We start from the raw sequence: 16,127 nt of genomic DNA on the forward strand, positions 1-16,127 counted from the left end.
GCAACTGTGTTGCCATCAAAATCCAGGCTGTAATGAAAGTTAATGGTACTACAGTGACTGTGTTGCCATCAAAATGCAGGCTGTAATGAAAGTTAATGGTACTACAGTGACTGTGTTGCCATCAAAATGCAGGCTGTAATGAAAGTTAATGGTACTACAGTGACTGTGTTGCCATCAAAATGCAGGCTGTAATGAAAGTTAATGGTACTACAGTGACTGTGTTGCCATCAAAATGCAGGCTGTAATGAAAGTTAATGGTACTACAGTGACTGTGTTGCCATCAAAATGCAGGCTGTAATGAAAGTTAATGGTACTACAGTGACTGTGTTGCCATCAAAATGCAGGCTGTAATGAAAGTTAATGGTACTACAGTGACTGTGTTGCCATCAAAATGCAGGCTGTAATGAAAGTTAATGGTACTACAGTGACTGTGTTGCCATCAAAATGCAGGCTGTAATGAAAGTTAATGGTACTACAGTGACTGTGTTGCCATCAAAATGCAGGCTGTAATGAAAGTTAATGGTACTACAGTGACTGTGTTGCCATCAAAATGCAGGCTGTAATGAAAGTTAATGGTACTACAGTGACTGTGTTGCCATCAAAATGCAGGCTGTAATGAAAGTTAATGGTACTACAGTGACTGTGTTGCCATCAAAATGCAGGCTGTAATGAAGGGCTAGGCGTCCTGATAGCGGGACAAGTTCGGGTGAATCTGGAGGCCTCGCAATTCAAATAAATAATCAACAAAATGATGGATATTAAAAATGTAAGTACATACAAGTGTCTTATATCTGTTGAATGCTTAAATTCTTGTTAATCTAACTGCACTGGCTGATTTACAGTAGCTTTTACAGCGAAAGCATTTTTTAACCTTTATTTAACAAGTAAGTTAAGAATAAATTATTATTTTCAATGACGGCTTAATGACGGCTTAATCCCTCTAATTTGTCATCCAAAGGGCCCCAGTGTCTTGTGTTAGATAAAATCCTTCTTTATATCCCAAAAAGTCTGTTTAGTTGGTGCCATCGATTTGAGTAATCCACTCGTTCAATATGCAGGGAAAGGAATCCAAAAATCTACCCCTAAACTTTGTTTCCACAAGCCAAAACACGTTTCTATTTACTCCTCAGATACACTAAAAGGTAGTCAAACTATAATATTTCTTACGGAAAGAAGTGTGTTCAATAGGAAACCAATTTTAGCAGCTGCGCCTTAGCAAGTTTGGTGGAGAAGGATGATCCAACAATTCACAGTTGGTACTTGACTTTTCTATTGGTTTTCCCAATTCATTGTGGTTTTACTTAAGGGAGGACTGGGGTATAGGAATAAGTGAGAGTTTAATATATTACTTTAGAGTTTACATTCTCTGTATTTAGGAGCATGACAGAGCACACACCAATTCCGTGTGTTGGTGTTTTTTGTTTTTGATTGGATAGGTCTCTCCCGTCTGCGTTTCTCTATTCAGCCAGTAGATGATGGTGTTCCGTACAGGGCTCCACACTCATGCATCAGTAGCCTACAGATTCAGAAGAATCCCCAGAAACAGCTACAGGAGGCTGCGCAGCCCGCCTGCCCGGATCTCACCCCTCTCTCTCTTTAGTTTATATGATAGAACGTTACTGCGTGCTGGGGCAGCACTTTATCATTTGCTTTGTATAATTTGCTAAGAGTGAAACTCCCTCGTATTCAAGGTTTCATTCAAAGAAAGTTCATTGTCAAGATTGTCTCCGTGGAAAGAGAGCGTGGGTGCCGCTAACTCAGCCGGTTACCGCTAGTCTGGCTCAACCCTGCAACGTGCGTGTCTAGAAGAGCGAGATAGTGGGTGTTCACTGTAAATGTGAACTTATTGTCCAAATATGATGACTCAACAATGGAAAGAGACAGCTTGACATCTGTCTGTCTGTCATTGTCATTTATATTGGGCTCCCGAGCGGCGCAGTGGTCTAAGGCACTGCATCTCAGTGCTTGATGCGTCACTACAGACACCCTGGTTCGAATTCAGGCTGTATCACAACAAGCCGCGAGTTGGAGTCCCATAGTGCGGCACTCAATTGGACCAGTGTCGTCGTGGTTTTGCAGGTGTAGGCGGTCATTGTAATTAAGAATTTGTCCTTAAATTACTTGCCTAGTAAAACAAAACAAAAAATGAATGCATGAGGACAGACCTACAGCCGCTGTCCATTTTCACATAATTATTGCGTTCTGGCCGGAGGTGAGGGCGACAAGTGCCCTACATATTCCATCAATAATAGCAATGAAAAAGTCCCTTAAAAATACCCTTGATATAGAAACTATTTTTGATCCATATGATGAGGTAAGTTAGCCTGTAAGTTGTTGTTCCTATCCTACCCTTTTTCTTAGGGTGTAGCCGATATTGGAAACAGGAATTTAATTTACCAAAGATATTCATCTTTCAGTGCCAATTTCACCTTATAGCGGGAGAGCGGGATTTCTTATGTTTGTTATTAGGCAACAAGACGTGAATGGATACATGTATACCGAGTGGGCTATGGAGCATTAGAGACAGAGAGAGAGAGAGAGTGCGCGCGAGAGAGAGAGAGAGAGGGAGAGAGAGAGAGAGAGAGGGAAGGGGGGCTCATCGAATGAATTGGGTCATACCCGAGCCACCGAGAGAGAGTTTGCTTCCCTTGCCTTGGCCGTCAGTAGGCCGATGTGTATGTGTGTGTGTGTGTGTTGAGGGCAGATATTGAAGATAGCAGCCGCAAGTGGAGCAACTTTAATGAGGACTAGGAAGAGATAGTCTATTATCTGAAACAATTCATGAACGATGCTGTGAAATTCATTTTTAAAAACCCCGGGCACCTGCCTATGGCGGATTTCGTATTTCACATTGGATTATTAACTTTCTCTTCGATTTATGCGCGAAGCGCACGTTGGTATATCTAAATCCGGAAGAAAGGAGAGGAGTAGAGGACTATACCGGGGACGGTGTTTTCCTTTCCACTCTGTGTAGAGGAATAAAGGACTATAGCGGGGTGTTTTTCTTTCCACTCTGTTTCCTCTCTGAGCGCACTGTTCTGTCTCTGTGACACTCACATTCAACTCGTAAGCATCTTAATTGAAACATGTCAGGCAAATTATCGGTCTACCTCTTGCTTCTGACAGTCTTTCATGCCTGGTAAGTGGTGATATATGTTTGATGTAAAATGTGCTGTTGGGGTTAGGTGTTGAAACCCCCTCAAAGTGCTGTTGGTGTTTGGTGTTGATACCCCCTTAAATGTGCTGTTGGGGTTCTGTGTTGATACCCCCTCAAATGTACTGTTGGGGTTCTGTGTTGATACCCCCTCAAATGTACTGTTGGGGTTCGGTGTTGATACCCCCTCAAATGTACTGTTGGGGTTCGGTGTTGATACCCCCTCAAATGTACTGTTGGGGTTCAGTGTTGACACCCCCTCAAATGTGCTGTTGGGGTTCGGTGTTGATACCCCCTCAAATGTGCTGTTGGGGTTCGGTGTTGACACCCCTTCAAATGTGCTGTTGGGGTTCGGTGTTGATACCCCTTCAAATGTGCTGTTGGGGTTCAGTGTTGACACCCCCTCAAATGTGCAGTTGGGGTTTGGTGTTGACACCCCCTCAAATGTGCTGTTGGGGTTCTGTATTGACACCCCCTCAAATGTGCTGTTGGGGTTCGGTGTTGAGTCTCCCTCACATGTGTTTTTATCCATGAAATATACCATGATTAAGTTGATCGATAGCATCATTCATTTCTACAAGACAGGACTGATGTGACATGATATTTACTGAAACTTAATTTGAAATCGATTTGGAGCTTTTAAGATTGTAGCTCTATTGTACAGCCAGTGTATTCTATTGAGCGCAAGCTGTGCAGCCAGCCAGCTGTGAATCTTTGGATCAAGTACATTCATATTCCCAAGTATTAATGTACCAGCTTGACCCTTTACATTGAGAATGACATGATGTTATACCCCCTTTAAATTGGTATTAATGTACCAGCCTTACCCTTTATATTGGTATTAATGTACCAGCCTTACCCTTTATATTGGTATTAATGTACCAGCCTTACCCTTTATATTGGGAATGACATGATGTTATACCCCTTTATATTGGGAATGACATGATGTTATACCCCTTTATATTGGTATTACTGTACCAGCCTTACCCTTTAAATTGGTATTAATGTACCAGCCTTACCCTTTATATTGGTATTAATGTACCAGCCTTACCCTTTATATTGGTATTAATGTACCAGCCTTACCCTTTATATTGGTAGTAATGTACCAGCCTTACCCTTTATTTTGGTATTAATGTACCAGCCTTACCCTTTATATTGGTATTAATGTACCAGCCTTACCCTTTATATTGGTATTAATGTACCAGCCGTACCCTTTATATTGGTAGTAATGTACCAGCCTTACCCTTTATATTGGTATTAATGTACCAGCCTTACCCTTTATATTGGTATTAATGTACCAGCCTTACCCTTTATATTGGTATTAATGTACCAGCCTTACCCTTTATATTGGTATTAATGTACCAGCCTTACCCTTTATATTGGTAGTAATGTACCAACCTTACCCTTTATATTGGTATTAATGTACCAGCCTTACCCTTTATATTGGTAGTAATGTACCAGCCTTACCCTTTATATTGGGAATGACATGATGTTATACCCCTTTATATTGGTATTAATGTACCAGCCTTACCCTTTATATTGGTAGTAATGTAACAGCCTGACCCTTTATATTGGTATTAATGTACCAGCCTTACCCTTTATATTGGTAGTAATGTACCAGCCTTACCCTTTATATTGGGAATGACATGATGTTATACCCCTTTATATTGGTAGTAATGTACCAGCCTTACCCTTTATATTGGTATTAATGTACCAGCCTTACCCTTTATATTGGTAGTAATGTACCAGCCTTACCCTTTATATTGGGAATGACATGATGTTATACCCCTTTATATTGGTATTAATGTACCAGCCTTACCCTTTATATTGGTAGTAATGTAACAGCCTGACCCTTTATATTGGTATTAATGTACCAGCCTTACCCTTTATATTGGTAGTAATGTACCAGCCTTACCCTTTATATTGGGAATGACATGATGTTATACCCCTTTATATTGGTAGTAATGTACCAGCCTTACCCTTTATATTGGTATTAATGTACCAGCCTTACCCTTTATATTGGTAGTAATGTACCAGCCTTACCCTTTATATTGGGAATGACATGATGTTATACCCCTTTATATTGGTATTAATGTACCAGCCTTACCCTTTATATTGGTAGTAATGTACCAGCCTTACCCTTTATATTGGTATTAATGTACCAGCCTTACCCTTTATATTGGTATTAATGTACCAGCCTTACCCTTATATTGGTATTAATGTACCAGCCTTACCCTTTATATTGGTATTAATGTACCAGCCTAACCCTTTATATTGGTATTAATGTACCAGCCTTACCATTTATATCGGTAGTAATGTACCAGCCTTACCCTTTATATTGGGAATGACATGATGTTATACCCCTTTATATTGGTAGTAATGTACCAGCCTTACCCTTTATATTGGTAGTAATGTACCAGCCTTACCCTTTATATTGGTATTAATGTACCAGCCTTACCCTTTATATTGGTATTAATGTACCAGCCTTACCCTTTATATTGGTAGTAATGTACCAGCCTTACCCTTTATATTGGTATTAATGTACCAGCCTTACCCTTTATATTGGGAATGACATGATGTTATACCCCTTTATATTGTTAGTAATGTACCAGCCTTACCCTTTATATTGGTAGTAATGTACCAGCCTTACCCTTTATATTGGTAGTAATGTACCAGCCTTACCCTTTATATTGGTAGTAATGTACCAGCCTTACCCTTTATATTGGTATTAATGTACCAGCCTTACCCTTTATATTGGGAATGACATGATGTTATACCCCTTTATATTGTTAGTAATGTACCAGCCTTACCCTTTATATTGGTATTAATGTACCAGCCTTACCCTTTATATTGGTAGTAATGTACCAGCCTTACCCTTTATATTGGTATTAATGTACCAGCCTTACCCTTTATATTGGTAGTAATGTACCAGCCTTACCCTTTATATTGGTAGTAATGTACCAGCCTTACCCTTTATATTGGTATTAATGTACCAGCCTTACCCTTTATATTGAGAATGACATGATGTTATACCCCTTTATATTGGTATTAATGTACCAGCCTTACCCTTTATATTGGTATTAATGTACCAGCCTTACCCTTTATATTGGTATTAATGTACCGGCCTTACCCTTTATATTGGTAGTAATGTACCAGCCTTACCCTTTATATTGGTAGTAATGTACCAGCCTTACCCTTTATATTGGTATTAATGTACCAGCCTTACCCTTTATATTGAGAATGACATGATGTTATACCCCTTTATATTGGTATTAATGTACCAGCCTTACCCTTTATATTGGTATTAATGAACCAGCCTTACCCTTTACATTGGTAGTAATGTACCAGCCTTACCCTTTATATTGGTATTAATGTACCAGCCTTACCCTTTATATTGGTATTAATGTACCAGCCTTACCCTTTATATTGAGAATGACATGATGTTATACCCCTTTATATTGGTATTAATGTACCAGCCTTACCCTTTATATTGGTATTAATGAACCAGCCTTACCCTTTATATTGAGAATGACATGATGTTATACCCCTTTATATTGGTATTAATGTACCAGCCTTACCCTTTATATTGAGAATGACATGATGTTATACCCCTTTATATTGGTATTAATGTACCAGCCTTACCCTTTATATTGGTATTAATGAACCAGCCTTACCCTTTATATTGGTATTAATGTACCAGCCTTACCCTTTATATTGGTATTAATGTACCAGCCTTACCCTTTATATTGGTATTAATGTACCAGCCTTACCCTTTATATTGGTATTAATGTACCAGCCTTACCCTTTATATTGGGAATTACATGATGTTATACCCCTTTATATTGGTATTAATGTACCAGCCTTACCCTTTATATTGGTATTAATGTACCAGCCTTACCCTTTACATTGAGAATGACATGATGTCTTAACATGTTAGAACAACAACAGGTTCCAGACGACTATAAGATACATCTCATTCATGGTGATATTCTACAAATACGTACAAGATGTCTACCGCCTGTTATTTCTGCAATGTGTCTGAAGCGAAACATACATTTAGCATATCCTTAGCTTATTGTAGCTAAATGTACGCTCAACATATCGCAGTCGGAATTTCAGGAAATTACTGTTTACATTTTTTTTAATATGTAACCTTTATTCAACTCGGTAAGTCAGTTAAGAACAAATTCTTATTTACAATGACAGCCTACCAGGGAACAGTGGGTTAACTGCCTTGTTCAGGGGCAGAAAGACAGATTTTTATCTTATTAGCTCGGGGATTTGATCCAACAACCTTTCGTTTAACTGGCCCAACACTCTAACCACTAGGCTACCTGCCTCCTCTACACTCTAACCAGTAGGCTACCTGCCGCCTCTACACTCTAACCACTAGGCTACCTGCCGCCTCAACACTCTAACCACTAGGCTACCTGCCGCCTCAACACTCTAACCACTAGGCTACCTGCCGCCTCTACACTCTAACCACTAGGCTACCTGCCGCCTCTACACTCTAACCAGTAGGCTACCTGCCGCCTCTACACTCTAACCACTAGGCTACCTTCCACCTCTACACTCTAACCACTAGGCTACCTTCCGCCTCTCCACACTAACCACTAGGCTACCTTCCGCCTCTCCACTCTAACCACTAGGCTACCTGCCGCCTCTACACTCTAACCACTAGGCTACCTTCCGCCTCTACACTCTAACCACTAGGCTACCTGCCGCCTCTCCACTCTAACCACTAGGCAACCTGCCGCCTCTCCACTCTAACCACTAGGCTACCTGCCGCCTCTACACTCTAACCACTAGGCTACCTGCCGCCTCCACACTCTAACCACTAGGCTACCTGCAGCCTCGACACTCTAACCACTAGGCTACCTGCCGCCTCTACACTCTAACCACTAGGCAACCTTCCGCCTCTACACTCTAACCACTAGGCTACCTGCCGCCTCTCCACTCTAACCACTAGGCAACCTGCCGCCTCTCCACTCTAACCACTAGGCTACCTGCCGCCTCTACACTCTAACCACTAGGCTACCTGCCGCCTCTACACTCTAACCACTAGGCTACCTGCCGCCTCTACACTCTAACCACTAGGCTACCTGCCGCCTCTACACTCTAACCACTAGGCTACCTGCCGCCTCTACACTCTAACCACTAGGCTACCTGCTGCCCCTAATACTAATACCGTTTTACATTTCAGTTTATGCTATCTTCAACGTGTCTTATTTGTCATTAAGTTGTCTTACGAACATTAAACTGACTGCAAACACTGGATTAGGACTATATGGTGCTTATAGTTAACAAGATCTGGGATATGTGTTCCTCAAATACTGTTTTATTAAGCTACATTAATACAATTTTACAGCTACACTAATATAATTGTATTAGTCTACACTAATACAATTTACCAGCTACATTAATACCATTTTACAGCTACACTAATACCATTTTACAGCTACACTAATATCATTTTACAGCTACACTAATACCATTTTACACCTACACTAATACCATTTTACAGCTACACTAATACCATTTTACAGCTACACTAATACCATTTTACAGCTACACTAATACCATTTTACAGCTACACTAATACCATTTTACAGCTACTTTAATAAGCCATGCAAATGCACTGTGTTTCAGTAAGCTATACATCATGATTTCAGCAGTTCCTAACTGCTGTGCACTAATGTAGAGATATGATGTATTATTTTTTTAAATTGTTTTCCCCACAATCTAATTAGATCTTTATTTTTGTAGTTCTCCAAAAATGGAATATGAAGAAGAGTATGAGGATGTTACCATGAACCAAAAGTTGGCTCCGAAGACGATGGAGGCAGACACCACAGAGATTCTGAACAATTTACTCAAGGAATACGATAAGAAACTACGGCCAGATATTGGAGGTAAGTTGCTGTCTGATATGGATAAAGCCCATTGAAACTAGTGGTGCGCTGTGACCGCTGTCCATGGTGCTGAAAGCAATGCTGTGGTCAGTGCACTGTCCATGGTGCTGAAAGCAATGCTGTGGTCAGTGCGCTGTGGCCGCTGTCCATGGTGCTGAAAGCAATGCTGTGGTCAGTGCGCTGTGACCGCTGTCCATGGTGCTGAAAGCAATGCTGTGGTCAGTGCGCTGCGACCGCTGTCCATGGTGCTGAAAGCAATGCTGTGGTCAGTGCGCTGTCCATGGTGCTGAAAGCAATGCTGTGGTCAGTGCGCCGTGACCGCTGTCCATGGTGCTGAAAGCAATGCTGTGGTCAGTGCGCTGTGACCGCTGTCCATGGTGCTGAAAGCAATGCTGTGGTCAGTGCGCTGTCCACGAGACTGACGAACTGGCAGAAGTGCTGTGTGTACACTGGTGTTCAAAGTATATGTTGACCGCTGTCCATGGTGCTGAAAGCAATGCTGTGGTCAGTGCGCTGTCCACGAGACTGACGAACTGGCAGTAGTGCTGCGTGTACACTGGTGTTCAAAGTATATGTTGACCGCTGTCCATGGTGCTGAAAGCAATGCTGTGGTCAGTGCGCTGTCCACGAGACTGACGAACTGGCAGTAGTGCTGTGTGTACACTGGTGTTCAAAGTATATGTTGGCACTGTCCATGGTGCTGAAAGCAATGCTGTGGTCAGTGCGCTGTCCACGAGACTGACAAACTGGCAGTAGTGCTGTGTGTACACTGGTGTTCAAAGTATATGTTGGCACTGTCCATGGTGCTGAAAGCAATGCTGTGGTCAGTGCGCTGTCCACGAGACTGACAAACTGGCAGTAGTGCTGTGTGTACACTAGTGTTCAAAGTATATGTTGGCACTGTCCATGGTGCTGAAAGCAATGCTGTGGTCCGTGCGCTGTCCGCGAGACTGACAAACTGGCAGTAGTGCTGCGTGTACAGTGGTGCTGAAAGTATATGTTGGCACTGTCCATGGTGCTGAAAGCAATGCTGTGGTCCGTGCGCTGTCCACGAGACTGACAAACTGGCAGTAGTGCTGTGTGTACAGTGGTGCTGAAAGTATATGATTGTCCTGTCTGTGGTGCTGAAAGTGTGTGCGATCATTGGTGTGGAGCTGATGCGTGCCATACACCAGGGACATTAACCATTCATTCACCCCCCTACCACGCAGAAGGAGTATCACTTAATAATTTATGATAAAACAGTAGTGCGTTGTATAAGAAATAAGGGATCATTTGGGATGCAGCCATGGACCTGAGCGAGACTCATTGCAGAGGGAAGTGGAAAACTCAGCTCAAGTCCAAAGTTCTGGTTTTATGATTTGAGAGGCAGGCAGGAAGTGAAATTTCTCTGTTGGAGAGTAGTATCTCGGCTAATGATATAGATCAATGTGCAGGTGAAAATGTGAAACAAGGATAACATATGGACACGTCATAAGTGATGGCATGATGTGTAGAATTGCAAAAAATTTGATTTAATGGTCGACTTTGAGCAGGAAAAATGGTCCCAACTCCTCCTGTTTCTCTATTTTTCAACATAAATGGGGTTGTGCCTTTGATGGTTCATCGATGTGTCATTCTGGTCATGCACTCCACGCCCGACTTAGCAAGTTCGTCAGCTAACTGTAGCCCCCTGTAGCTAGCCAGTAACTCCACCAGTATATAGCCAGCCAGTAACTCCACCAGTATGTAGCTAGCCAGTAACTCCACCAGTATGTAGCCAGCCAGTAACTCCACCAGTATATAGCTAGCCAGTAACTCCACCAGTATATAGCTAGCCAGTAACTCCACCAGTATATAGCTAGCCAGTAACTCCACCAGTATATAGCTAGCCAGTAACTCCACCAGTATGTAGCTAGCCAGTAACTCCAGCAGTATATAGCTAGCCAGTAACTCCACCAGTATATAGCTAGCCAGTAACTCCACCAGTATATAGCCAGCCAGTAACTCCACCAGTATGTAGCTAGCCAGTAACTCCAGCAGTATATAGCTAGCCAGTAACTCCACCAGTATATAGCTAGCCAGTAACTCCACCAGTATATAGCCAGCCAGTAACTCCACCAGTATATAGCCAGCCAGTAACTCCACCTGTATATAGCTAGCCAGTAACTCCACCAGTATATAGCTAGCCAGTAACTCCACCAGTATGTAGCTAGCCAGTAACTCCACCAGTATATAGCCAGCCAGTAACTCCACCAGTATGTAGCTAGCCAGTAACTCCACCAGTATATAGCTAGCCAGTAACTCCACCAGTATATAGCTAGCCAGTAACTCCACCAGTATATAGCTAGCCAGTAACTCCACCAGTATATAGCTAGCCAGTAACTCCACCAGTATATAGCTAGCCAGTAACTCCACCAGTATATAGCTAGCCAGTAACTCCACCAGTATGTAGCTAGCCAGTAACTCCACTAGTATATAGCTAGCCAGTAACTCCACCAGTATGTAGCTAGCCAGTAACTCCACTAGTATATAGCTAGCCAGTAACTCCACTAGTATATAGCTAGCCAGTAACTCCACCAGTATATAGCTAGCCAGTAACTCCACCAGTATATAGCTAGCCAGTAACTCCACCAGTATATAGCTAGCCAGTAACTCCACCAGTATATAGCTAGCCAGTAACTCCACCAGTATATAGCCAGCCAGTAACTCCACCAGTATGTAGCCAGCCAGTAACTCCACCAGTATGTAGCTAGCCAGTAACTCCACCAGTATGTAGCTAGCCAGTAACTCCACCAGTATGTAGCTAGCCAGTAACTCCACCAGTATGTAGCTAGCCAGTAACTCCACCAGTATATAGCTAGCCAGTAACTCCACCAGTATATAGCTAGCCAGTAACTCCACCTGTATATAGCTAGCCAGTAACTCCACCAGTATATAGCTAGCCAGTAACTCCACCAGTATGTAGCTAGCCAGTAACTCCACTAGTATATAGCTAGCCAGTAACTCCACCAGTATATAGCTAGCCAGTAACTCCACCAGTATGTAGCTAGCCAGTAACTCCACCAGTATGTAGCTAGCCAGTAACTCCACCAGTATGTAGCTAGCCAGTAACTCCACCAGTATGTAGCTAGCCAGTAACTCCACCAGTATGTAGCTAGCCAGTAACTCCACCAGTATATAGCTAGCCAGTAACTCCACCAGTATGTAGCTAGCCAGTAACTCCACCAGTATGTAGCTAGCCAGTAACTCCACCAGTATGTAGCTAGCCAGTAACTCCACCAGTATGTAGCTAGCCAGTAACTCCACCAGTATGTAGCTAGCCAGTAACTCCACCAGTATATAGCTAGCCAGTAACTCCACCAGTATATGTTGATGTCATTTCCAAGGATTTTCTTCTTTTGGACGGAAGCTGTAGAGATCGGTAAGAAATGGCACTTCTGTATCCAGATGTCGTATTCGTTTCCTATTGTTTTTATTTTCAAGCATTAAATGACACGGTACGACATGGCATTGATCAGTTATCCGCTTAGACGTAATGGCAAAATGTAGATTTCGCCAAAATAGACATACCCACAAGTTACTGCTATTCATGTGTAATTACATGATTCTGACATGCCCTTATTTGGAAAGAAGACATATGGGAGATTATGAAGAATGTTTCAGAAGATAGATAGGAGTTACATAGTTCAGAATGCACTAGATCAAGCACACACAAAATAATGTATATATATTTTTTACATTTAATTTATTTTGAAAGTAATCTTTCATTGACAAGTTATAAGTGAATTATTGATGCCCAGAGCTGTAAAAAATGGAATTGATAGACCTAACAACTATAAATGGGCAGATGTTGAAGTAAGTGGTGTCAGGTGTGGTCACGGGAAGTTTCCAAGTGTCCCTAAACCTCTCCAAAGTAGTGTATGTCTGTAAATTGGATAATTCCAGTGTTATTATATATTTACAATCTCTAAATGTTATTTGTTCAGTCTAAAAACACAATTTCTACAATATCAACCTCACTCCAACATTGTGGTGGTGTCATGGGGAATCCAGGGGACATTCAAGTGTCCTTTCAACCTGAATGTGGTAATTGAACTGTTTTAAGAAACTGGATGTGTCTAAAAGTAATTGTTCACTATAAAAACTACATTTCTACAACACCAACCTCTCTTAATCTACAACACCAACCTCTCTCAATCGACAACACCAACCTCTCTCAATCGACAACCCCAACCTCTCTCAATCTACAAAACCAATCTCTCTCAATCTACAACACCAACCTCTCTCAATCGACAACACCAACCTCTCAATCTACAAAACCAATCTCTCTCAATCTACAACACCAACCTCTCTCAAACATTGTGGTGGTGTCAAGGGAAATATGGGGGCTATCCAAGTGTTTTCATCATATTTTTGATGCATGAAGATATAGTCACTCAAATCAAATCACAAATCACATGCGCTGAATAAAACAGGTGTAGTAGACCTTGCAGTGAAATGCCGAATACAACATGTGAAGTAGACCTTACAGTGAAATGCTGAAGACAACAGGTGTAGTAGACCTTACAGTGAAATGCTGAATACAACAGGTGAAGTAGACCTTACAGTGAAATGCTGAATACAACAGGTGTAGTAGACCTCACAGTGAAATGCTGAATACAACAGGTGAAGTAGACCTTACAGTGAAATGCTGAATACAACAGGTGTAGTAGACCTCACAGTGAAATGCTGAATACAACAGGTGTAGTAGACCTTACAGTGAAATGCTGAATAAAAAAAAGGTGTTGTAGACCTTAACGTGAAATGCTGAATACAACAGGTGTAGTAGACCTCACAGTGAAATGCTGAATACAACAGGTGTAGTAGACCTTACAGTGAAATGATGAATACAACAGGTGTAGTAGACCTTACAGTTTAATGCCGAATACAACAGGTGTAGTAGACCTTACAGTGAAATGCTGAATACAACAGGTGTAGTAGACCTTACAGTGAAATGCTGAATACAACAGGTGTAGTAGACCTCACAGTGAAATGCTGAATACAACAGGTGTAGTAGACCTCACAGTGAAATGCTGAATACAACAGGTGTAGTAGACCTTACAGTTTAATGCTGAATACAACAGGTGTAGTAGACCTTACAGTGAAATGCTGAATACAACAGGTGTAGTAGACCTCACAGTGAAATGCTGAATACAACAGGTGTAGTAGACCTTACAGTGAAATGCTGAATACAACAGGTGTAGTAGACCTCACAGTGAAATGCTGAATACAACAGGTGTAGTATACCTTACAGTTTAATGCCGAATACAACAGGTGTAGTAGACCTTACAGTGAAATGCTGAATACAACAGGTGTAGTAGACCTCACAGTGAAATGCTGAATACAACAGGTGTAGTAGACCTCACAGTGAAATGCTGAATACAACAGGTGTAGTAGACCTTACAGTGAAATGCTGAATACAACAAGTGCAGTAGACCTTACACTGAAATGATGAATAAAACAGGTGTAGTAGACCTTACAGTGAAATGCTGAATACAATAGGTGTAGTAGACCTCACAGTGAAATGCTGAATACAACAGGTGTAGTAGACCTTACAGTGAAATGCTGAATACAACTGGTGTAGTAGACCTCACAGTGAAATGCTGAATACAACAGGTGTAGTATACCTTACAGTGAAATGCTGAAAACAACAGGTGTAGTAGACCTTTCAGTGTAATGCCGAATACAACAGGTGTAGTAGACCTTGCAGTGAAATGCTGAATACAACAGGTGTAGTAGACCTTACAGTGAAATGCTGAATACAACAGGTGTAGGTAGACCTTACAGTGAAATGCTGAATACAACAGGTGTAGTTGACCTTACAGTGAAATGCTGAATACAACAGGTGTAGTAGACCTTACAGTTTAATGCTGAATACAACATGTGTAGTAATACAACAGGTGTAGTAGACCTTACAGTGAAATGCTGAATACAACAGGTGTAGTAGACCTTACAGTGAAATGCTGAATAAAACAGGTGTAGTAGACCTTACAGTGAAATGCTGAATACAACTGGTGTAGTAGACCTCACAGTGAAATGCTGAATACAACAGGTGTAGTACACCTTACAGTGAAATGCTGAATACAACTGGTGTAGTAGACCTCACAGTGAAATGCTGAATACAACAGGTGTAGTAGACCTTACAGTGAAATGCTGAAAACAACAGGTGTAGTAGACCCTTCAGTGTAATGCCGAATACAACAGGTGTAGTAGACCTTACAGTGAAATGCTGAATACAACAAGTGCAGCAGACCTTACAATGAAATGATGAATAAAACAGGTGTAGTAGACCTTAAAGTGAAATGCTGAATACAACAGGTGTAGTAGACCTCACAGTGAAATGCTGAATACAACAGGTGTAGTAGACCTTACAGTTTAATGCTGAATACAACAGGTGTAGTAGACCTTACAGTGAAATGCTGAATACAACAGGTGTAGTAGACCTCACAGTGAAATGCTGAATACAACAGGTGTAGTAGACCTTACAGTGAAATGCTGAATACAACAGGTGTAGTAGACCTTGCAGTGAAATGCTGAATACAACTGGTGTAGTAGACCTCACAGTGAAATGCTGAATACAACAGGTGTAGTATACCTTACAGTGAAATGCTGAAAACAACAGGTGTAGTAGACCTTTCAGTGTAATGCCGAATACAACAGGTGTAGTAGACCTTACAGTGAAATGCTGAATACAACAGGTGTAGCGGACCTTACAGTGAAATGCTGAATACAACATGTGTAGAACACCTCACAGTGAAATGCTGAATACAACAGGTGTAGTAGACCTTACAGTGAAATGCTGAATACAACAGGTGTAGTAGACCTTCCAGTGAAATGCTGAATAGAACAGGTGTAGTAGACCGTACAGTTTAATGCTGAATACAACATGTGTAGTAGACCTTACAGTGAAATGCTGAATACAACAAGTGCAGTAGACCTTACAATGAAATGATGAATAAAACAGGTGTAGTAGACCTTACAGTGAAATGCTGAATACAATAGGTGTAGTAGACCTCAGAGTGAAATGCTGAATACAACAG

General features: G+C 41.5%; 1 protein-coding gene across 1 annotated transcript in view; it reads left to right on the forward strand.

Moving 5' to 3' along the window:
- The first annotated feature begins 2,668 nt into the window (after positions 1 to 2,668).
- The window catches only part of LOC135513319 (gamma-aminobutyric acid receptor subunit gamma-3), a 445,846-nt gene continuing 432,387 nt past the window's right edge, over positions 2,669 to 16,127 (forward strand). The window contains exons 1-2 of the mRNA XM_064936236.1: positions 2,669 to 3,139; positions 8,921 to 9,066. Coding sequence (XP_064792308.1) covers positions 3,087 to 3,139; positions 8,921 to 9,066 — 199 coding nt within the window. The 5' untranslated portion in view covers positions 2,669 to 3,086. The remainder of the gene's footprint in view (positions 3,140 to 8,920; positions 9,067 to 16,127) is intronic.

This window comes from Oncorhynchus masou, chromosome 24, assembly GCF_036934945.1.
Source record: "Oncorhynchus masou masou isolate Uvic2021 chromosome 24, UVic_Omas_1.1, whole genome shotgun sequence".
NCBI classification, from domain to species: domain Eukaryota; kingdom Metazoa; phylum Chordata; class Actinopteri; order Salmoniformes; family Salmonidae; genus Oncorhynchus; species Oncorhynchus masou.